This window comes from Bombina bombina, chromosome 7 (assembly GCF_027579735.1).
Source record: "Bombina bombina isolate aBomBom1 chromosome 7, aBomBom1.pri, whole genome shotgun sequence".
NCBI classification, from domain to species: domain Eukaryota; kingdom Metazoa; phylum Chordata; class Amphibia; order Anura; family Bombinatoridae; genus Bombina; species Bombina bombina.
In genome coordinates this window covers 468,162,015-468,185,739 of record NC_069505.1, presented here as the reverse complement: position 1 = coordinate 468,185,739, position 23,725 = coordinate 468,162,015, and the positions used below count along the sequence as shown (strand labels likewise).

Genomic DNA, 23,725 nt, shown 5'->3' with positions numbered 1-23,725 from the left:
GAACTCTCTCAAGGGACTTATTCACCGGATCAGCCTTATCTGCTTGAAACTTATTGCCTGCTCGTTTACACTTACTCTCGTTCCGGTAAGCTGAGTACCTCCAATTCAACTGCTGCTCTGCTTTACTTGTTTCAACAAACACTGAGCTGTTCGCTACTAAACATTCCTAAGCAGTGACGTCACAGCTAACGCTGTTGGCTCAGCTCAGGAGCAAGTTTCAACTCAGCTGTTCACCCGCTCTGTCTCAGCGTGTCTCACAGAATCACTCGCTCTGCTGCCACAGTATATTTCTTGCTAAATCAACCAGCGTTCAGGTGGAGTGGTCACTTGGTGATTTCCTAAGCATCTTGGCTGTTCTCAAATCTATTGTCAGCATCAAATCCCCTTTGCTAAAATACCAGGGGTCAATATTTTTGCTTATATTCAACAAGCAATATTCTAGTGGGAGTTTCTTCACTTATTCACATTTATCCAAGTTTGTGAATTATACATATAAACTCACTTTGTGCCCTAAAATTAACATTTACTCATATGTTAATTTACAGCTAAGTGAAACAAATTCTATCATCCACAGTTGCGATCCATATAAAGCATTGAATTGATACAGTGAATTAATTCATTACAGAATCACTAAGCCAGTAACATGGATCCAGTGGATTTACCACAAGTGGTTTATGAACTGTCACAGAAGGTGGACCAATTAGGTCAAGCTATGAACAGTTTACAAATAGAAAATGAAACTAAGTAAAGTCATTAGAGAGTCCATAGGACACAAAACCCCAGCACAAGACACGCATCCTGAGCCACAAATTTCTAGTCCTGATCTGTTTTCTGGAGACAGAAAAGCTTATCGTCAGTTTAAGAATGCCTGTTTGCTCACTTTCACCTTGAAACCAAAGACTTATCCTACCGACCATTTGAAGGTTTTGACTATAATCTCCTATCTGCGCGGAGAACCCAGGATGTGGGCGGACTCATACTATGAATCTAACAGCCCCATTTTGTTCTCTCTCCCTGATTTCCTTCAGGTCATGGATGAGCTGTATCTTGACACAAATTCACAGATAACAGCTGATACAAAGATGAGAGCCCTCAAACAGGGTACCAAACCAGTTGAACAGTATATCACTGAGTTCAAGCAGTATTCAACGGACTCCCAATGGAACAGGGTCGACTTGAAAAATCAATTTGATTTGGGACTCTCTGATAGTGTTAACGATGAGCTCGCCAGAGTGGAGCTACCTGACACCTTGGAAGCATTGATGAGATTATCCATGCAAATAGATAGGCGCCTAAGGGAGAGGAAGTTTGAACGCCATGGTCCAGAACCTACTTATCGTAAGACCCCCACTTCCACGATACCTATGAGTAGTGGTGGGCCAACTCAGGAACCAATGGACATAGGGCTCCTCAGGGGACCTCTATCTACTGAGGAAAAGCAGAGAAGAAAAGCTCTCTCCTTGTGTCTTTATTGTGCTAGTCCAGCACATTCAGTCAAGGACTGCCCCATTCTTCTGAAAAACAAGAAAAGTAAGTGTCTGTTAACTAATTATGCTATCTCACCGCAGAGCAAACCTAATTATTGTTTCATCTCTCTCTCTTTGCAGTGGGAACGTAGACGCCTATCTTTTGAGGCCATTCTCGACACTGGGGCACATGGGAATTATATAGACATAGAGGTTGTTAAGGTAAATAAAATACCACTTGAAAAAAAAACCTCTCCTGTCTCAATTCGTGTTGTGGATGGTACATACATAGCTAGCGGTCCGATAACACACCACACTGTTCCTTTGATGGTTACCACTCAAAACTGCCATTTTGAATATGTGTCATTTGATGTACTACCTTCTCCTCTTTTCCCAATCGTTCTAGGGATTCAGTGGATACGCCTCCATGAACCCTCTATAGATTGGAAAACTCTAAAAGTCACTTTGAACTCCTCTCATTGTAAAACTAATTGTTACCATTTACCACATACCATTAACTTATCCGAACCAACTACAGTTATACCTGAAGTATACTCAAAATACATTGAAGTATTTAGCAAGAGGGAGGCAGAAACACTACCCCCACACCGTAGCTATGACTGCCCTATAGATTTTAAACCAGGTACGGTCATTCCCCATGGTCATCTCTACCCTCTAAGCCAACCTGAGTTAGCCCATTTAAAAGCCTATTTAGACGAAAATCTAAAAAAAGGTTTCATCAGGCCGTCCGTGTCTCCTACGGCAGCCGGTATGTTCTTTGTTAGAAACAAAGATAAAACACTACCTCCGATCATTGATTATAGAGAGCTCAATAAAGTCACCGTTAAAAACAGGTACCCACTCCCCTTAATTCCTGAACTCATTGAGCGACTCCATCAAGCTAAGATATTCACCAAATTAGACCTCAGGGGGGCCTACAACCTCATTCGCATAAGAGAGGGAGATGAATGGTTGACTGCGTTCAGAACGAGATACGGCCTGTATGAATAGTTGGTTATGCCTTTTGGGTTGTGTAACGCTCCAGCAACCTTTCAGCATTACATCAATGATGTTTTCCGGGATCTCCTTGACATTTGTGTAGTGGTCTATCTGGATGACATTCTCATTTATTCCCAAAATATACAAGACCATATCAAACACGTCACCTGGGTTTTATCTAGACTTCAAATACATTGATTATATGCCAAGGCCGAGAAATGTATATTTCATGCTGAAAAGATATCCTTCTTGGGGTATGATATCTCATCTGAGGGCATTCAAATGCAACAAGACAAAGTGGAAGCGGTTAAGAGCTGGCCTACCCCACGAAGCCGCAAGGATCTACAGTGCTTTCTAGGGTTTAGTAATTACTACCATAAATTCATAAAAGGTTACTCTGCTATTGCCAAACCTTTGACCTCCCTTACAGGTTACACATCCAGGTTTGTTTGGAATAAAGAGGCAGCAGAAGCATTCGAATATTTGAAATCCTCTTTTACATCAGCACCTATATTACATCACCCCAATCCTGAACTTCAATACTTCCTCGAAGTAGACTCATCGGATTATGCTTTGGGTGCAGTTCTTTCACAGAGACAAAGCCTACTGCATCCATTACATCCAATAGCCTTCTTTTCCATGATGATGTCTCCTGCCGAAAGGAACTACCCCATAGGGGAAAAGGAACTGCTGTCCATCAAAAGAGCTTTTGAGACATGGAGACATTTACTAGAAGGAAAACCACAACCTATAATAGTGTATACAGACCATAGGAACTTGGAAAATCTACAAAGGAACAAGACCCTCTCCTCAAGACAAGTGAGGTGGAGTCTCTATTTCAGTAGATTCCTATTCCAGATAGTGTACAGGCCAGCTTCTCGTAACGGTAAGGCAGATGCTTTATCCCGTAGAGACCCTAAACCCGATTGCAGCCAAAACCCTACGGCTATAATTCCGTACGAATCTTTCATTGGAAGCATTACCACTGCTACCTCCAGGTTTAAAAAAGCCTTGCAAACAGAACAAATACTAACACCTGATCTGCGTATAGGACCGGAAGGTCTTTACTACAAACAAAATAAGTTGTACGTTCCAACTACGTTAAGACAAAACATCATTAGAGAACATCATGATACTCCTCTCTCTGGACACCCCGGAATCCAGAGAACACAAGAGCTGATAAGTAGGGCTTACTGGTGGCCAGGTATGGTTTCGGACATTCGTCTCTACATACAAGCCTGTACTAGATGTATCACATCAAAATCTGAAAAAAGACCTCCGTAAGGATTTCTTATGCCTATATCAGTAGCTGGAAGACCCTGGACTCACTTAGGCTTAGATTTCATAGTTGAATTACCTTCCTCTGCCGAAATGAACACAGTCTTAGTTATAATTGACCTCTTCACTAAAATGGCTCATCTTGTACCCTACCGCAAACTCCCAACTTCAGCTGAAACAGCCCAGTTGTTCATTGATAACGTTGTAAAATCCCACGGAATTCCAGAGATTCTCACCACCGATAGAGGCACACAGTTCACCTCACGTTTTTGGAGAAACTTATGTCAGAAACTACAGATCGACCATCGATATAGTACTGCTTACCACCCACAGACTAATGGCCAAACAGAACGTTTAAACCAGTGGCTTGAGCAGTACTTGAGGTGTTACTGTGCATACCATCAGGAAGAATGGAATAAATACCTCTCACTGGCTGAATTTGCTTACAACAAGTCCCTTAACTCCTCTAGCAAAATAACACCTTTTTACGCAAATTATGCATTCCACCCAAAAACGGTCTTAACAACAACGGAATCATGCCTTAATCCAAACATTGAAGATTTTACTGACCATTTACACAAGAATTGGAAGTTATTCCAAGAAAACCTCCAGACAGCCCAAGCTGTACAAAAAAAATACTACGACCTCAGACGAAGACCATCTCCACAATATTCCATTGGAGATTGGGCATGGCTTTCCACAAAAAATTTAAAACTACAAATTCCCAGTAAGAAGTTAGCTACTCTGTTTATTGGACCGTTTCAGATTGTTAAAATCGTCAATCAAAATGCTATAACCCTTCGCTTACCCTAATCATTAAGCATACATCCCACCTTTCATGTATCCTTACTAAAACCAGCAGGTATTAACAGCACCCAAGTATTACCTCCACAAACACAAATTCTAGAGGATAATATCTATGAAATAGATAAAATACTAGACTCGCGCATCAACAGGGGTCAACTTCAGTACCTGGTAAGTTGGAAAGGATATTCCTCTGATGAGGACACATGGGAACCCGTAAATCATGTCAACGCCCCTAGGCTTTTTTCTCAGTTCCATCGACGCAATCCCCAAAGACCACGAATGCAAGCCGTGGAACGGCAAGCCTGAAGGGGGCATTCTGTCAGGAATTCTGCTTCCACCTTTTAACAGAGAGCTGTATAAACGCTCTATACCACCTTTACAAACTTAGGCCAACCCCCTAACCTATTTAAGGTAACTCCTGAGGCCAGCCAGGTGCTTAGTGATTAAGAAATTAACCTACCTGAGCTTCCTGCACATGTTAGTGCTCTCGCTATTTCTAAATCATAGAACGGATTGCTTATTCCTTAAGTCTGCATCTCTCTGAGGAATCTATAGTACTTCGTGACCTGTAAGAATCTTCTACTTTTGCCCCGCTAATTCAGAACTCTCTCAAGGGACTTATTCACCGGATCAGCCTGACCTGCTTGAAACTTATTGCCTGCTCGTTTACACTTACTCTCGTTCCGGTAAGCTGAGTACCTCCAATTCAACTGCTGCTCTGCTTTACTTGTTTCAACAAACACGGAGCTGTTCGCTACTAAACATTCCTAAGCAGTGACGTCACAGCTAACGCTGTCGGCTCAGCTCAGGAGCAGGTTTCAACTCAGCTGTTCACCTGCTCTGTCTCAGCGTGTCTCACAGAATCACCCGCTCTGCTGCCACAGTATATTTCTTGCTAAATCAACCAGCGTTCAGGTGGAGTGGTCACTTGGTGATTTCCTAAGCATCTTGGCTGTTCTCAAATCTATTGTCAGCATCAAATCCCCTTTGCTAAAATACCAGGGGTCAATATTTTTGCTTATATTCAACAAGCAATATCCTAGTGGGAGTTTCTTCACTTATTCACATTTATCCAAGTTTGTGAATTATACATATAAACTCACTTTGTGCCCTAAAATTAACATTTACTCATATGTTAATTTACAGCTAAGTGAAACAAATTCTATCATCCACAGTTGCGATCCATATAAAGCATTGAATTGATACAGTGAATTAATTCATTACAGTAACAATGCTGGTCCCAGAGTGAGAATAAACCACTTGCTCAATAGACCTTACTATACCAGTTCCTCCCAGAGCCAGATCCTTCCTATGATCAGGGTGAGTTTGGTAGTTCTAACAATAAGCTCAGTAACAATGCCGGCCCCAGAGTGAGGATAAACCACTTGCTCACCAGACCTTACTATACCAGTTCCTCCCTGAGTCAGATCCTTCCTAGGATCAGTGTGAGTTCTAAGAATATGCGATTGTGTTCGCGCAAGAGTGTTTTTTGTTATTGTTAAGAGTCAGAACTAATTGCCTGAAATGCAAGTCTGTAAAAAGCACTGAGATAAGGAGGCAGTCAGCAGAAGCTTGGATACAAGGTAACTACAGAAGTAAAAAGTATATTTCTATAACTGTGTTGGTTATGCAAAACTAGGGAATGGCAAATAAAGGGATTACATATCTTTTTAAAGAATAACATTTTTATGTTTATTATTCCCTTTAATACATTTCAGTGTTTGCTGATACAGGGAAATCCTCTTCGCTATATTTACTTCTACACAATGATACCTGAGCTCTTGTCTGCAGACACGTCTATGGTCCTGGGGGTCTGGCGATTTCCCATCATGACGTCCTTGTAATTCTCCTTGTGTCCCTCTATATACTCCCACTCCTCCATAGAGAAATACACTGCAACATCATCACACTTTATAGGCACCTGAAATACACAGTTAATTCAGCGCCGATACAGGAATGAAACTGACACAAGGGTAGGTAGGAAAACACACACAGTTCATTCAGCGCTGACACAGGAATGACACTGACACGAGGGTAGGTAGGAAAACACACACAGTTCATTCAGCATTGATACAGGAATGATACTGACACAACAAGGGTAGGTAGTAAAGCACACACAGTTCATTCAGCACTGATACAGGAATGACACTGACACGACAAGGGTAGGTAGGAAAACACACACAGTTCATTCAGCACTGATACAGGAATGACACTGACACGACAAGGGTAGGTAGGAAAACACACACAGTTCATTCAGCGCTGATACAGGAATGACACTGACACGACAAGGGTAGGTAGGAAAACACACACAGTTCATTCAGAGCTGATACAGGAATGATACTGACACGACAAGGGTAGGTAGGAAAACACACACAGTTCATTCAGAGCTGATACAGGAATGATACTGACACGACAAGGGTAGGTAGGAAAACACACACAGTTCATTCAGCGCTGATACAAGAATGATACTGACACGACAAGGGTAGGTAGGAAAACACACAGTTCATTCAGCACTGATACAGGAATGATACTGACACAACAAGGGTAGGTAGGAAAACACACACAGTTCATTCAGCACTGATACAGGAATGATAGTGACACGACAAGGGTAGGTAGGAAAACATACACAGTTCATTCAGCGCTGATACAGGAATGATACTGACATGAAAAGGGTAGGTAGGAAAACACACACAGTTCATTCAGCGCCGATACAGGAATGAAACTGACACAAGGGTAGGTAGGAAAACACACACAGTTCATTCAGCGCTGACACAGGAATGACACTGACACGAGGGTAGGTAGGAAAACACACACAGTTCATTCAGCACTGATACAGGAATGATACTGACACAACAAGGGTAGGTAGTAAAGCACACACAGTTCATTCAGCACTGATACAGGAATGATACTGACACGACAAGGGTAGGTAGGAAAACACACACAGTTCATTCAGAGCTGATACAGGAATGATACTGACACGACAAGGGTAGGTAGGAAAACACACACAGTTCATTCAGAGCTGATACAGGAATGATACTGACACGACAAGGGTAGGTAGGAAAACACACACAGTTCATTCAGCGCTGATACAAGAATGATACTGACACGACAAGGGTAGGTAGGAAAAGACACACAGTTCATTCAGCGCTGATACAGGAATGATACTGACACAACAAGGGTAGGTAGGAAAACACACACAGTTCATTCAGCACTGATACAGGAATGATAGTGACACGACAAGGGTAGGTAGGAAAACACACACAGTTCATTCAGCGCTGATACAGGAATGATACTGACACGACAAGGGTAGGTAGGAAAACAACACACAGTTCATTCAGCAATGATACAGGAATGATACTGACACGACAAGGGTAGGTAGGAAAACACACACAGTTCATTCAGCACTGATACAGGAATTATACTGACACGACAAGGGTAGGTAGGAAAACACACACAGTTCATTGAGCACTGATACAGGAATGATACTGACACGACAAGGGTAGGTAGGAAAACACACACAGTTCATTGAGCACTGATACAGGAATGATACTGACACGACAAGGGTAGGTAGGAAAACACACACAGTTCATTGAGCACTGATACAGGAATGATACTGACACGACAAGGGTAGGTAGGAAAACACACACAGTTCATTCAGCACTGATACGGGAATGATACTGACAAGACAAGGGTAGGTAGGAAAACACACACAGTTCATTCAGCGCTGATACAGGAATGATACTGACACAACAAGGGTAGGTAGGAAAACACACACAGTTCATTCAGCGCTGATACAGGAATGATACTGACACAACAAGGGTAGGTAGGAAAACACGCACAGTTCATTCAGCGCTGATACAGGAATGATACTGACACGACAAGGGTAGGTAGGAAAACACACACAGTTCATTCAGCACTGATACGGGAATGATACTGACAAGACAAGGGTAGGTAGGAAAACACACACAGTTCATTCAGCGCTGATACAGGAATGATACTGACACAACAAGGGTAGGTAGGAAAACACACACAGTTCAGTCAGCGCTGATACAGGAATGATACTGACACAAGAAGGGTAGGTAGGAAAAACACACACAGTTCATTCAGCGCTGATACAGGAATGATACTGACACGACAAGGGTAGGTAGGAAAACACACACAATTCATTCAGCACTGATACAGGAATGATACTGACAAGACAAGGGAAGGTAGGAAAACACACACAGTTCATTCAGCGCTGATACAGGAATGATACTGACATGACAAGGGAAGGTAGGAAAACACACACACAGTTCATTCAGCAATGATACAGGAATGATACTGACACGACAAGGGTAGGTAGGAAAACACACACAGTTCATTGAGCACTGATACAGGAATGATACTGACATGACAATGGTAGGTAGGAAAACACACACAGTTCATTCAGCACTGATACAGGAATGATACTGACACGACAAGGGTAGGTAGGAAAACACAAACATTTCATTCAGCGCTGATACAGGAATGATACTGACACGACAAGGAAAGGTAGGAAAACACACACAGTTCATTCAGCACTGATACAGGAATGATACTGACACGACAAGGGTAGGTAGGAAAACACACACAGTTCATTCAGCAATGATACAGGAATGATACTGACACAACAAGGGTAGGTAGGAAAACACACACAGTTCATTCAGCACTGATACAGGAATGATACTGACACGACAAGGGTTGATGGGAAAACACACACAGTTCATTCAGCGCTGATACAGGAATGATACTGACACAACAAGGGTAGGTAGGAAAACACACACAGTTCAGTCAGCGCTGATACAGGAATGAAACTGACACAAGAAGGGTAGGTAGGAAAACACACACAGTTCATTCAGCAATGATACAGGAATGATACTGACACAACAAGGGTAGGTAGGAAAACACACACAGTTCATTCAGCACTGATACAGGAATGATACTGACACGACAAGGGTTGATGGGAAAACACACACAGTTCATTCAGCGCTGATACAGGAATGATACTGACACAACAAGGGTAGGTAGGAAAACACACACAGTTCAGTCAGCGCTGATACAGGAATGAAACTGACACAAGAAGGGTAGGTAGGAAAAACACACACAGTTCATTGAGCACTGATACAGGAATGATACTGACACAAGAAGGGTAGGTAGGAAAAACACACACAGTTCATTCAGCACTGATACAGGAATGATACTGACAAGACAAGGGAAGGTAGGAAAACACACACACAGTTCATTCAGCGCTGATACAGGAATGATACTGACACGACAAGGGTAGGTAGGAAAACACACAGTTTATTCAGTGCTGATACAGGAATGATACTGACATGACAAGGGAAGGTAGGAAAACACACACACAGTTCATTCAGCAATGATACAGGAATGATACTGACATGACAAGGGTAGGTAGGAAAACACACACAGTTCATTCAGCACTGATACAGGAATGATACTGACACGACAATGGTAGGTAGGAAAACACACACAGTTCATTCAGCACTGATACAGGAATGATACTGACACGACAAGGGTAGGTAGGAAAACACACACAGTTCATTCAGCACTGATACAGGAATGATACTGACACGACAAGGGTAGGTAGGAAAACACACACAGTTCATTCAGCAATGATACAGGAATGATACTGACACGACAATGGTAGGTAGGAAAACACACACAGTTCATTCAGCACTGATACAGGAATGATACTGACACGACATGTGTAGGTAGGAAAACACACACAATTCATTCAGCGCTGATACAGGAATGATACTGACAAAACAAGGGAAGGAAGGAAAACACACACAGTTCATTCAGCACTGATACAGGAATGATACTAACACGACAAGGGTAGGTAGGAAAATACACACAGTTCATTCAGCGCTGATACAGGAAAGATACTGACACAACAAGGGTAGGTAGGAAAACACACAAAGTTCATTCAGCACTGATACAGGAATAATACTGACACGACAAGGGTAGGTAGGAAAACACACACAGTTCATTCAGTACTGATACAGGAATGATACTGACACAAGAAGGGTAGGTAGGAAAACACACACAGTTCATTCAGCGCTGATACAGGAATGATACTGACACCACAAGGGTAGATGGGAAAACACACACAGTTCATTCAGCGCTGATACAGGAATGATACTGACACGACAAGGGTAGGTAGGAAAACACACACAGTTCATTCAGCACTGATACAGGAATGATACTGACAAGACAAGGGAAGGTAGGAAAACACACACACAGTTCATTCAGCGCTGATACAGGAATGATACTCACACAACAAAGGTAGGTAGGAAAACACACAAAGTTCATTCAGCGCTGATACAGGAATGATACTGACACGACAAGGGTAGGTAGGAAAACACACAAAGTTCATTCAGCACTGATACAGGAATGATACTGACATGACAAGGGTAGGTAGGAAAACACACAAAGTTCATTCAGCACTGATACAGGAATGATACTGACACGACAAGGGTAGGTAGGAAAACAAACACAGTTCATTCAGCACTGATACAGGAAAAATACTGACACGACAAGGGTTGATGGGAAAACACACACAGTTCATTCAGCGCTGATACAGGAATGATACTGACACGACAAGGGTAGGTAGGAAAACACACACACAGTTCATTCAGCGCTGAAACAGGAATGATACTGACACCACAAGGGTAGATGGGAAAACACACACAGTTCATTCAGCGCTGATACAGGAATGATACTGACAAGACAGTGGTAGGTAGGAAAACACACACAGTTCATTCAACATTGATACGGGAATGATACTGACATGACAAGGGAAGGTAGGAAAACACACACACAGTTCATTCAGCGCTGATACAGGAATGATACTGACACAACAAGTGTAGGTAGGAAAACACACACAGTTCATTCAGCGCTGATACAGGAATGATACTGACATGACAAGGGAAGGTAGGAAAACACACACACAGTTCATTCAGCGCTGATACAGGAATGATACTGACACAACAAGGGTAGGTAGGAAAACACACACAGTTCATTCAGCACTGATACAGGAAAAATACTGACACGACAAGGGTTGATGGGAAAACACACACAGTTCATTCAGCGCTGATACAGGAATGATACTGACACGACAAGGGTAGGTAGGAAAACACACACACAGTTCATTCAGCGCTGAAACAGGAATGATACTGACACCACAAGGGTAGATGGGAAAACACACACAGTTCATTCAGCGCTGATACAGGAATGATACTGACAAGACAGTGGTAGGTAGGAAAACACACACAGTTCATTCAACATTGATACGGGAATGATACTGACATGACAAGGGAAGGTAGGAAAACACACACACAGTTCATTCAGCGCTGATACAGGAATGATACTGACACAACAAGTGTAGGTAGGAAAACACACACAGTTCATTCAGCGCTGATACAGGAATGATACTGACATGACAAGGGAAGGTAGGAAAACACACACACAGTTCATTCAGCGCTGATACAGGAATGATACTGACACAACAAGGATAGGTAGGAAAACACACACAGTTCATTCAGCGCTGATACAGGAATGATACTGACAAGACAGTGGTAGGTAGGAAAACACACACAGTTCATTCAGCATTGATACGGGAATGATACTGACACAACAAGGGTAGGTAGGAAAACCCACACAGTTCATTCAGCACTGATACAGGAATGATACTGACATGACAAGGGAAGGTAGGAAAACACACACACAGTTCATTCAGCGCTGATACAGGAATGATACTGACACAACAAAGGTAGGTAGGAAAACACACACAGTTCATTCAGCGCTGATACAGGAATGATACTGACACAAGAAAGGTAGGTAGGAAAACACACACAGTTCATTCAGCGCTGATACAGGAATGATACTGACACGACAAGGGTAGGTAGGAAAACACACACAGTTCATTCAGCACTGATATAGGAATGATACTGACACGACAAGGGTAGGTAGGAAAACACAAACAGTTCATTCAGCGCTGATACAGGAATGATACTGACACGACAAGGAAAGGTAGGAAAACACACACAGTTCATTCAGCACTGATACAGGAATAATACTAACACAACAAGGGTAGGTAGGAAAACACACACACTTCATTCAGCGCTGATACAGGAAAGATACTGACACAACAAAGGTAGGTAGGAAAACACACACACTTCATTCAGCGCTGATACAGGAAAGATACTGACTCAACAAAGGTAGGTAGGAAAACACACACAGTTCATTCAGTGCTGATATAGGAATGAAACTGAGATGACAAGGGTAGGTAGGAAAACACACACAGTTCATTCAGCACTGATACAGGAAGGATACTGACACGACAAGGATAGGTAGGAAAACACACACAGTTCATTCAGTGCTGATACAGGAATGATACTGACACGACAAGGGTAGGTAGGAAAACACACAGAGTTCATTCAGCACTGATACAGGAATGATCCTGACACGACAAGGGTAGGTAGGAAAACACACACAGTTCATTCAGCACTGATACAGGAATGATCCTGACACGACAAGGGTAGGTAGGAAAACACACACAGTTCATTCAGCACTGATACAGGAATGATACTGACACGACAAGGGTAGGTAGGAAAACACACACAGTTCATTCAGCACTGATACAGGAATGATACTGACACGACAAGGGTAGATGGGAAAACAAACACACTTCATTCAGCGCTGATACAGGAAAGATACTGACACAACAAAGGTAGGTAGGAAAACACACACAGTTCATTCAGCACGGATACAGGAAGGATACTAACACGACAAGGATAGGTAGGAAAACACACACAGTTCATTCAGCGCTGACACAGGAATGATACTGACACTACAAGGGTAGGTAGGAAAACACAGTTCATTCAGAGCTGATACAGGAATGATACTGACACGACAAGGGTAGGTAGGAAAACACACAGTTCATTCAGCATTGATACAGGAATGATACTGACACGACAAGGGTAGGTAGGAAAATGCACACAGTTCATTTGGTGTTGATACAGGGAATGATACCAACAACGCACGGACCAGGGGCTACAGGGCCAGGGGTCTGATCTGATGTGTGTGTGTGACTGACAAATGGGCTGGTCACATTACCCAATAGTGCTCACCTCTCCAGTTAACTGGTTAAAGCTGTTGTGGGGGTACGATTTCTTGACTATGGTGTACTCCTAAAGAAAGAGAGGGGCACAATTCAGTGTCATAATTCCTTTTTCTAGTACAGACTTCTTCTGCCCTACACATACAGCCAATCACATTGTAAATGAGTTCACTAGAAAAGACCTGCCCTACACATACAGCCAATCACAATGTAAATGAGCTCACTGGCACAGTCCTGCCCTACACATACAGCCAATCAGAATGTAAATAAGTTCACTAGTACAGTCCTACTCTACACATACAGCCAATCAGAATTTAAATAAGTTAACTAGTAAAGTCCTGCCCAATCACAATGTAAATAAGTTCTCTAGTACAGTCCTGCCCTACACATACAGCCAATCACAATGTAAATGAGCTCAGTGGTACAGTCCTGCCCTACACATACAATCACAATGTAAATAAGTTCATTAGTACAGTCCTGCCCTGCACATACAGCTAATCACAATGTAAATGAGTTCAAAAGTACAGTCCTGCCCTACACATACAGCCAATCACAATGTAAATAAGTTCATTAGTACAGTCCTGCCCTACACATACAACTAATCACAGTGTAAATAAGTTCACTAGTAAAGACCTGCCCTAGACATACAGCCAATCACACTGTAAATAAGTTCACTAGTACAGCCCTGCCCTGCACATACAGCCAATCACAATGTAAATACGTTCACTAGTACAGTCCTGCCTACACATACAGCCAATCACAATGCAAATGAGTTCACTAGTAAAGACCTGCCCTACACATACAGCCAATCACAATGTAAATAAGTTCACTAGAAAAAAACTGCCCTACACATACAGCCAATCACAATGTAAATAAGTTCACTAGTATATACCTGACCAGACCTGCACATACAGCCAATCACAATGTAAATACGTTCACTAGTACAGTCCTGCCCTACACATACAGCCAATCACACTGTAAATAAGTTCACTAGTAAAGACCTGCCTTACACATACAGCCAATCACAATGTAAATAAGTTCACTAGTAAAGACCTGCCCTAGACATACACCCAATCACAATGTAAATAAGTTCACTAGTACAGTCCTGCCCTGCACATACAGCCAAGCACAATGTAAATAAGTTCACTAGAAAAGACCTGCCCTACACATACCGCCAATCACAATGTAAATAAGTTCACTAGTATTTACCTGACCTGCACATACAGCCAATCACAATGTAAATAAGTTCACTAGTACAGTCCTGCCCTGCACATACAGCCAAGCACAATGTAAATAAGTTCACTAGAAAAGACCTGCCCTACACATACCGCCAATCACAATGTAAATAAGTTCACTAGTACAGTCCTGCCCTGCACATACAGCTAATCACAATGTAAATAAGTTCACAAGTACAGTACTGCCCTACACATACAGCCAATCACACTGTAAATAAGTTCACTAGTAAATACCTGCCTTAGACATACAGCCAATCACAATCGCCTAGATTTAGAGTTTGGCGTTAGTCGTCAAAAGCAGCGTTAAGGGCTCCTAACGCTGCTTTTTACCGCCCGCTGGTATTTAGAGAGTCAGCCAGGAAAGGGTCTTATGCTCACTTCCAAGCCGCAACTTTTCCATACTGCAGATCCCCTTATGCCAATTTCGTATCCTATATTTTCAATGGGATCTTCCTAATGCTGGTATTTAGAGTCTTGGCTGAAGTGAGCGGTAGAGCCTCTAACGACAAGACTCCATCCGCAGGAAAAAGTCAGTAGTTAAGAGCTTTCTGGGCTAACGCCGGTTTAGAAAGCTCTTAACTACTGTGCTCTAAAGTACACTAACAATCATAAACTACCTATGTACCCCTAAACCGAAGTCCCCCACATCGCCGCCACTCTAATAAATTTTTTAACCCCTAATCTGCCGACCGCACACTGCCGCCACCTACATTATACCTATAAACCCCTAATCTGATGCCCCTAACATCGCCGACACCTATATAATATTTATTAACCCCTAATCTGCCCCCCCAATGTCGCCGCTGCCTACCTACACTTATTAACCCCTAAACCTCCTCACTCCCGCCTCAAAAACCCTATAATAAATAGTATTAACCCCTAATCTGCCCTCCCTAACATCGCCTAACTTCAAGTATTAACCCCTAATCTGCCGACCGGACCTCGCCGCTACTATAATAAATGTATTAACCCCTAAATCTAAGTCTAACCCTAACACCCCCTAAGTTAAATATTATTTTATTCTAACGAAATAAATTAACTCTTATTAACTAAAGTCTTCCTATTTAAAACTAAATACTTACCTGTAAAATAAACCCTAATATAGCTACAATATAAAAAATAATTACATTCATGCTATTTTAGAATTTATATTTATTTTACAGGCAACTTTGTATTTATTTTAACTAGGTACAATAGCTATTAAATAGTTATTTACTATTTAATAGCTACCTAGTTAAAATAATTACAAAATTACCTGTAAAATAAATCCTAACCTAAGTTACAATTAAACCTAACACTAAACTATCAATAAATAAATTAAATCAATTAACTACAAGTACCTACAATTAAATAAACTAAACTACAAAAACAAACAAACCCTAAACTACAAAAAATAAAAAAAGATTACAAGAATTTTAAGCTAATTACACCTACTCTAAGCCCCCTAATAAAATAACAAAGCCCCCCAAAATAAAAAAATACCCTACCCTAATCTAAATTAAAAAAGTTAACAGCTCTATTACCTTACCAGCCCTTAAAAGGGCTTTTTGCGGGGCATGCCCCAAAGAAATCAGCTTTTTTGCCTGTAAAAAAAACACAATACCACCCCCCAACATTACAAACCACCACCCACATACCCCTACTCTAACCCAAACCCCCCCTTAAATAAACCTAACACTACCCCCTGAAGATCTCCCTACCTTGAGTCATCTTCACCCAACTGGGCACCGATGGACCAAAAGAAGACATCCGGAGCGGCAGAAGTCTTCATCCTATCCGGGCAGAAGAGGACATCCGGACCGGTAGACATCTTCATCCAAGCGGTATCTTCTATCTTCATCCATCAGGAGCGGAGCCATCTTCTTCCAGCCGACGCGGATCCATCCTCTTCTACCAACGCCTACTCGCCGAATGAAGGTTCCTTTAAATGACGTCATCCAAGATGGCGTCCCTCGAATTCCGATTGGCTGATAGGATTCTATCAGCCAATCGGAATTAAGGTAGGAAAAATCTGATTGGCTGATTGAATCAGCCAATCCGATTCAAGTTTAATCGGATTGGCTGATCCAATCAGCCAATCAGATTGAGCTTGCATTCTATTGGCTGATCGGAACAGCCAATAGAATGCAAGCTCAATCTGATTGGCTGATTGGATCAGCCAATCGTATTGAACTTGAATCTGATTGGCTGATTCAATCAGCCAATCAGATTTTTCCTACATTAATTCCGATTGGCTGATAGAATCCTATCAGCCAATCGGAATTCGTGGGACGCCATCTTGGATGACGTCATTTAAAGGAACCTTCATTCGGCGAGTAGGCGTCGGTAGAAGAGGATGGATCCGCGTCGGCTGGAAGAAGATGACTCCGCTCCGCTCCGGATGGATGAAGATAGAAGATGCCGCTTGGATGAAGAGGTTGTCTTCTTTTGGTCCATCGGTGCCCGGTTGGGTGAAGACGACTCAAGGTAGGGAGATCTTCAGGGGGTTAGTGTTAGGTTTATTTAAGGGGGGTTTAAGTTAGAGTAGGGGTATGTGGGTAGTGGGTTGTAATGTTGGGGGTGGTAGTGTTTTTTTACAGGCAAAAGAGCTGATTTCTTTGGGGCATGCCCCGCAAAAACACCCTTTTAAGGGCTGGTAATAGAGCTGTTAACTTTTTTAATTTAGATTAGGGTAGGGTATTTTTTTATTTTGGGGGGGCTTTGCTATTTTATTAGGGGGCTTAGAGTAGGTGTAATTAGCTTAAAATTTGTGTAATCTTTTTTTATTTTTTGTAATTTAGTGTTGTTTTTTTTGTAATTTAGTTTAGTTTATTTAATTGTAGGTACTTGTAGTTAATTGATTTAATTAATTTAATGATAGTGTAGTGTTAGGTTTAATTGTAACTTAGGTTAGGATTTATTTTACAGGTAATTTTGTAATTATTTTAACTAGGTAGCTACTAAATAGTAAATAACTATTTAATAGCTATTGTACCTAGTTAAAATAAATACAAAGTTGCCTGTAAAATAAATATAAATTCTAAAATAGCTACAATATAATTATTCGTAGCTATATTAGGGTTTATTTTACAGGTAAGTATTTAGTTTTAAATAGGAAGACTTTATTTAATAAGAGTTAATTTATTTTGTTAGAATAAAATTATATTTAATTTAGGGGGGTTAGGGTTAGACTTAGCTTTAGGGGTTAATACATTTATTAGAGTAGTGGCGAGGTCCGGGTTGGCAGATTAGGGGTTAATACTTGAAGTTAGGTGTCGGCTATGTTAGGGAGGGCAGATTAGGGGTTAATACTATTTATTATAGGGTTTTTGAGGCGGGAGTGAGGCGGTTTAGGAGTTAATACATTTATTAGAGTAGCGGTGAGCTCCGGTCGGCAGATTAGGGGTTAATAAGTGTAGGTAGGTAGCGGCGACGTTGGGGGGGCAGATTAGGGGTTAATAAATATAATATAAGTGTATGCGATGTTAGGGGCAGCAGATTAGGGGTACATAGGGATAATGTAGGTTGCGGCGGTGTACGGAGCGGCAAATTAGGGGTTAATTGTGTAATGCAAGTGTCAGCGATAGCAGGGGCGGCAGATTAGGGGTTAATAAGTGTAAGGTTAGGGGTGTTTAGACTCGGGGTACACGTTAGGGTGTTAGGTGCAGACTTAGAAACTGTTTCCCCATAGGAAACAATGGGGCTGCGTTAGGAGCTTAACGCTGCTTTTTTGCAGGTGTTAGGTTTTTTTCAGCCCAAACTGCCCCATTGTTTCCTATGGGGGAATAAGGCACGAGCACATTTTTCCAGCTAGCCGCTACCGTAAGCAACGCTGGTATTGAGAGTTGAAGTGGCGGTAAATTATGCTCTACGCTCCCTTTTTGGAGCCTAACATAGCCCTTCATAGAACTCAAAATACCAGCGTTGTTTAAAAGGTGCGGGGGGAAAAAAAGGTGCGTTAGCTACGCGGGTCGTTACCGACAAAACTCTTAATCTAGCCGAATGTAAATAAGTTCACTAGTAAAGACCTGCCCTAGACATACAGCCAATCACAATGTAAATAAGTTCACTAGTACAGTCCTGCCCTACACATACAGCCAATCACAATGTAAATGAGTTCACTAGTAAAGACCTGCCCTACACATACAGCCAATCACAATGTAAATGAGTTCACTAGTAAAGACCTTCCCTACACATACAGCCAATCACAATGTAAATAAGTTCACTAGAACAGTCCTGTCCTACACATACAGCCAATCAGAATGTAAATAAATTCACTAGTACAGTCCTGCCCTGCACATACAGCCAATCACAATGTAAATGAGTTCACTAGTAAAGACCTGCCCTAGACATACAGCCAATCACAATGTAAATAAGTTCACTAGTACAGTCCTGCCCTGCACATACAGCCAATCACAATGTAAATGAGTTCACTAGTAAAGACATGCCCTAGACATACAGCCAATCACAATGTAAATAAGTTCACTATTACAGTCCTGCCCTGCACATACAGCCAATCACAATGTAAATGAGTTCACTAGTACAGTCCTGCCCTGCACATACAACCAATCACAATGTAAATGAGCTCACTGGCACAGTCCTGCCCTACACATACAGCCAATCAGAATGTAAATAAGTTCACTAGTACAGTCCTACTCTACACATACAGCCAATTAGAATTTAAATAAGTTAACTAGTACAGTCCTGCCCAATCACAATGTAAATAAGTTCACTAATACAGTCCTGACCTACACATACAGCCAATCATAATTTTAAATAATTTCACTAGTACAATCCTGCTCTACACATACAGCCAATCACAATGTAAATGAGCTCAGTGGTACAGTCCTACCCTACACATACAGCCAATCAGAATGTAAATACGTTCACTAGTACAGTCCTACCCTACACATACAGCCAATCACAATGTAAATAAGTTCACTAGTACAGTCCTACCCTACACATACAGCCAATCACAATGCAAATGAGTTCACTAGAAAAGACCTGCCCTACACATACAGCCAATCACAATGTAAATAAGTGCACTAGTACAGTCCTGCCCTGCACATACAGCCAATCACAATGTAAATAAGTTCACTAGTACAGTCCTGCCCTGCACGTACAGCCAATCACAATGTAAATATGTTCACTAGTACAGGTCTGCCCTGCACATACAGCCAATCACAATGCAAATGAGTTCACTAGTAAAGACCTGCCCTACACATACAGCCAATAACAATGTAAATAAGTTCACTAGTACAGTCCTGCCCTGCACATACAGCCAATCACAATGTAAAAAAGTTCACTAGTACAGTCCTGCCCTGCACATACAGCCAATCACAATGTAAATAAGTTCACTAGTACATTCCTGCCCTGCACATACAGCAAACCACAATGTAAATAAAATCTCTAGTACACTCCTGCCCTACATATACAGCCAATCACCATGTAAATAAGTTCACTAGTAAATGTAAGCCCTGGGTACAGCAATGAGTAGTTATTGTGAAATCAACAAGGAACACATACCTCCCCCGTCAGCAGGTAGATGATGCCCAGGGCATGGTTTAAGAACTGCTCAGCCATCTTTATCTTGTATCTAGTCATCTTGTCATCAATTGTCATTGTGTGTGTTAGAAGCTATAAGAATGGCACCTGCCCAAATTAGCATAAGAAACGCACAAGTATCAGAGTAAGTCAGATGACTTTATAGCAGCACATTTATTTCACTTACACCAAATAAAATACTATACATGTGCACCTGCTGAAAAACTACAAGCCTGTCAATATGGCGCCCTTAGTGATATGTATTAATATATACATAAACTCACAGTATTCAAGTTGAGATATAATTTTAAAGACTGTGTGTGTGGGGGGGTATTTATCTGTAAATATAACTCACACACACACTGTGTCTCCCTCTGTCACACACACATACACACTGTGTCCCCCTCAGTCACACACACTGTGTCCCCCTCTGTCACACACACACACACACAGTGTCCCCCTCTGTCACACACACACACAGTGTCCCCCTCTGTCACACACACACACAGTGTCCCCCTCTGTCACACACACACACACAGTGTCCCCCTCTGTCACACACACACAGTGTCCCCCTCTGTCACACACACACACAGTGTCCCCCTCTGTCACACACACACACAGTGTCCCCCTCTGTCACACACACACACAGTGTCCCCCTCTGTCACACACACAGTGTCCCCCTCTGTCACACACACACACAGTGTCCCCCTCTGTCACACACACACACAGTGTCCCCCTCTGTCACACACACACAGTGTCCCCCTCTGTCACACACACACAGTGTCCCCCTCTGTCACACACACACAGTGTCCCCCTCTGTCACACACACACAGTGTCCCCCTCTGTCACACACACACAGTGTCCCCCTCTGTCACACACACAGTGTCCCCCTCTGTCACACACACAGTGTCCCCCTCTGTCACACACACAGTGTCCCCCTCTGTCACACACACACACAGTGTCCCCCACTATCACACACACACACACACTGTGTCCCCCTCTATCACACACACACACACTGTGTCCCCCTCTGTCACACACACACACACTGTGTCCCCCTCTGTCACACACACACACTGTGTCCCCCTCTGACACAAACACACACTGTGTCCCCCTCTGTCCCACACACACACACTGTCCCCCTCTGTCACACACACACACACAGTATCCCCCTCTGTCACACACACACAGTGTCCCCCTCTGTCACACACACACAGTGTCCCCCTCTGTCACACACACACAGTGTCCCTCTGTGTCACACACACACTTTGCCTCCCTCTGTCACACACACACACACACACAGTGTCCCCCTCTGTCACACACACACACTTTGCCTCCCTCTGTCACACACACACACACTCAGTGTCCCCCTCTGTCACACACACACAGTGTCCCCCTCTGTCACACACACACACACACACACACAGTGTCCCCCTCTCTCACACACACACAGTGTCCCCCTCTCTCACACACACACACACTGTCCCTCTCTCTCTCACACACACACACAGTGTCCCCCTCTGTCACACACACACTGTCCCCCTCTGTCACACACACAGTGTCCCCCTCTGTCACACACACAGTGTCCCCCTCTGTCACACACACACACAGTCCCCCTCTGTCACACACACACACAGTCCCCCTCTGTCACACACACACAGCCCCCCTGTCACACACACAGCCCCCCTCTGTCACACACACACAGTGTCCCCCTCTGTCACACACACTGTGTCCCCCTCTGACACACACACAGTGTCCCCCTCTGACACACACACAGTGTCCCCCTCTGACACACACACAGTGTCCCCCTCTGACACACACACAGTGTCCCCCTCTGACACACACACAGTGTCCCCCTCTGACACACACACAGTGTCCCCCTCTGACACACACACAGTGTCCCCCTCTGTCACACACACACAAACACACAGTGTCCCCCTCTGTCACACACACACACACAGTGTCCCCCTCTGTCACATACACACACAGTGTCCCCCTCTGTCACACACACACACACAGTGTCCCCCTCTGTCACACACACACACAGTGTCCCCCTCTGTCACACACACACACAGTGTCCCCCTCTGTCACACACACACACACAGACACAGTGTCCCCGTCTGCCACACACACAGTGTCCCCCTCTGTCACACACACACACACAGTGTCCCCCTCTGTCACACACACACCGTGTCCCCCTCTGTCACACACACACCGTGTCCCCCTCTGTCACACACACAGTGTCCCCCTCTGTCACACACACACACAGTGTCCCCCTCTGTCACACACACACACAGTGTCCCCCACTATCACACACACACACAGTGTCCCCCTCTGTCACACACACACACAGTGTCCCCCACTATCACACACACACACACTGTGTCCCCCTCTGTCACACACACACTGTGTCCCCCTCTGTCACACACACACACTGTGTCCCCCTCTGACACAAACACACACTGTGTCCCCCTCTGTCCCACACACACACTGTGTCCACTTTGTCACACACACTATGCCCCCCTCTGTCACACACACACAGTGTCTCCCCTCTGTCACACACACACACTGTGTCTCCCCTCTGTCACAAACACACTGTGTCCCCATCTGTCACACACACACACTGTGTCCCCCTCTGTCACACACACACACTGTGTCCCCCTCTGTCACACACACACACTGTGTCCCCCTCTGTCACACACACACACTGTGTCCCCCTCTGTCACACACACACACTGTGTCCCCCTCTGTCACACACACACACTGTGTCCCCCTCTGTCACACACACACACTGTGTCCCACTCTGTCACACACACACTGTGTCCCCCTGTGTCACAGACTTACAGTGATATTTACACACAGCAGCTACAGACTCTGGTCGCAGAGTGTGACATCATCATTAAGCGCCTACTGACTTTACAAAAGCTGCAGCTATTGGCACCAAAGTAGTCTAGCTGCAGACTGGAGCTCCACGCTAGACAGGAAACATGTGACCTCCAATGACTCTAGACAGGAAACATGTGACCTCCTCTCAAAGCTTTTTTTTATTTTTTATTCAACTTTAATGTAACAAACAACCTATAGACAACCATTCTGAAAACGAAACATTTTGCAGCTTTATTGTTCTTAACCCCTTAATGACCGGACCATTTTTCAGTTTTCTTACCCTTAATGACAATGGCTATTTTTACATTTCTGCAGTGTTTGTGTTTAACTGTAATTTTCCTCTTACTTATTTACTGTACCCACACATATTA

General features: G+C 43.1%; 1 protein-coding gene across 4 annotated transcripts in view; it reads right to left on the bottom strand.

The window, feature by feature from the left end:
* Positions 1-23,473, bottom strand: part of LOC128666748 (oocyte zinc finger protein XlCOF8.4) — a 37,857-nt gene extending 14,384 nt beyond the window's left edge. For 2 of the 4 annotated variants that reach the window (XM_053721510.1, XM_053721512.1), the window contains exons 1-4: positions 23,313-23,473; positions 20,451-20,576; positions 13,721-13,780; positions 6,324-6,471 (exon numbers count right to left, since the gene is read on the bottom strand). In XM_053721510.1, coding sequence (XP_053577485.1) covers positions 6,324-6,471; positions 13,721-13,780; positions 20,451-20,546 — 304 coding nt within the window. In that variant the 5' untranslated portion in view covers positions 20,547-20,576; positions 23,313-23,473. Of the gene's footprint in view, positions 1-6,323; positions 6,472-13,720; positions 13,781-20,450; positions 20,577-20,682; positions 20,839-23,312 lie in introns of those variants that run through there. The other 2 variants (XM_053721511.1, XM_053721513.1) reach the window with 2 other exon arrangements.
* Positions 23,474-23,725: the final 252 nt, after the last annotated feature.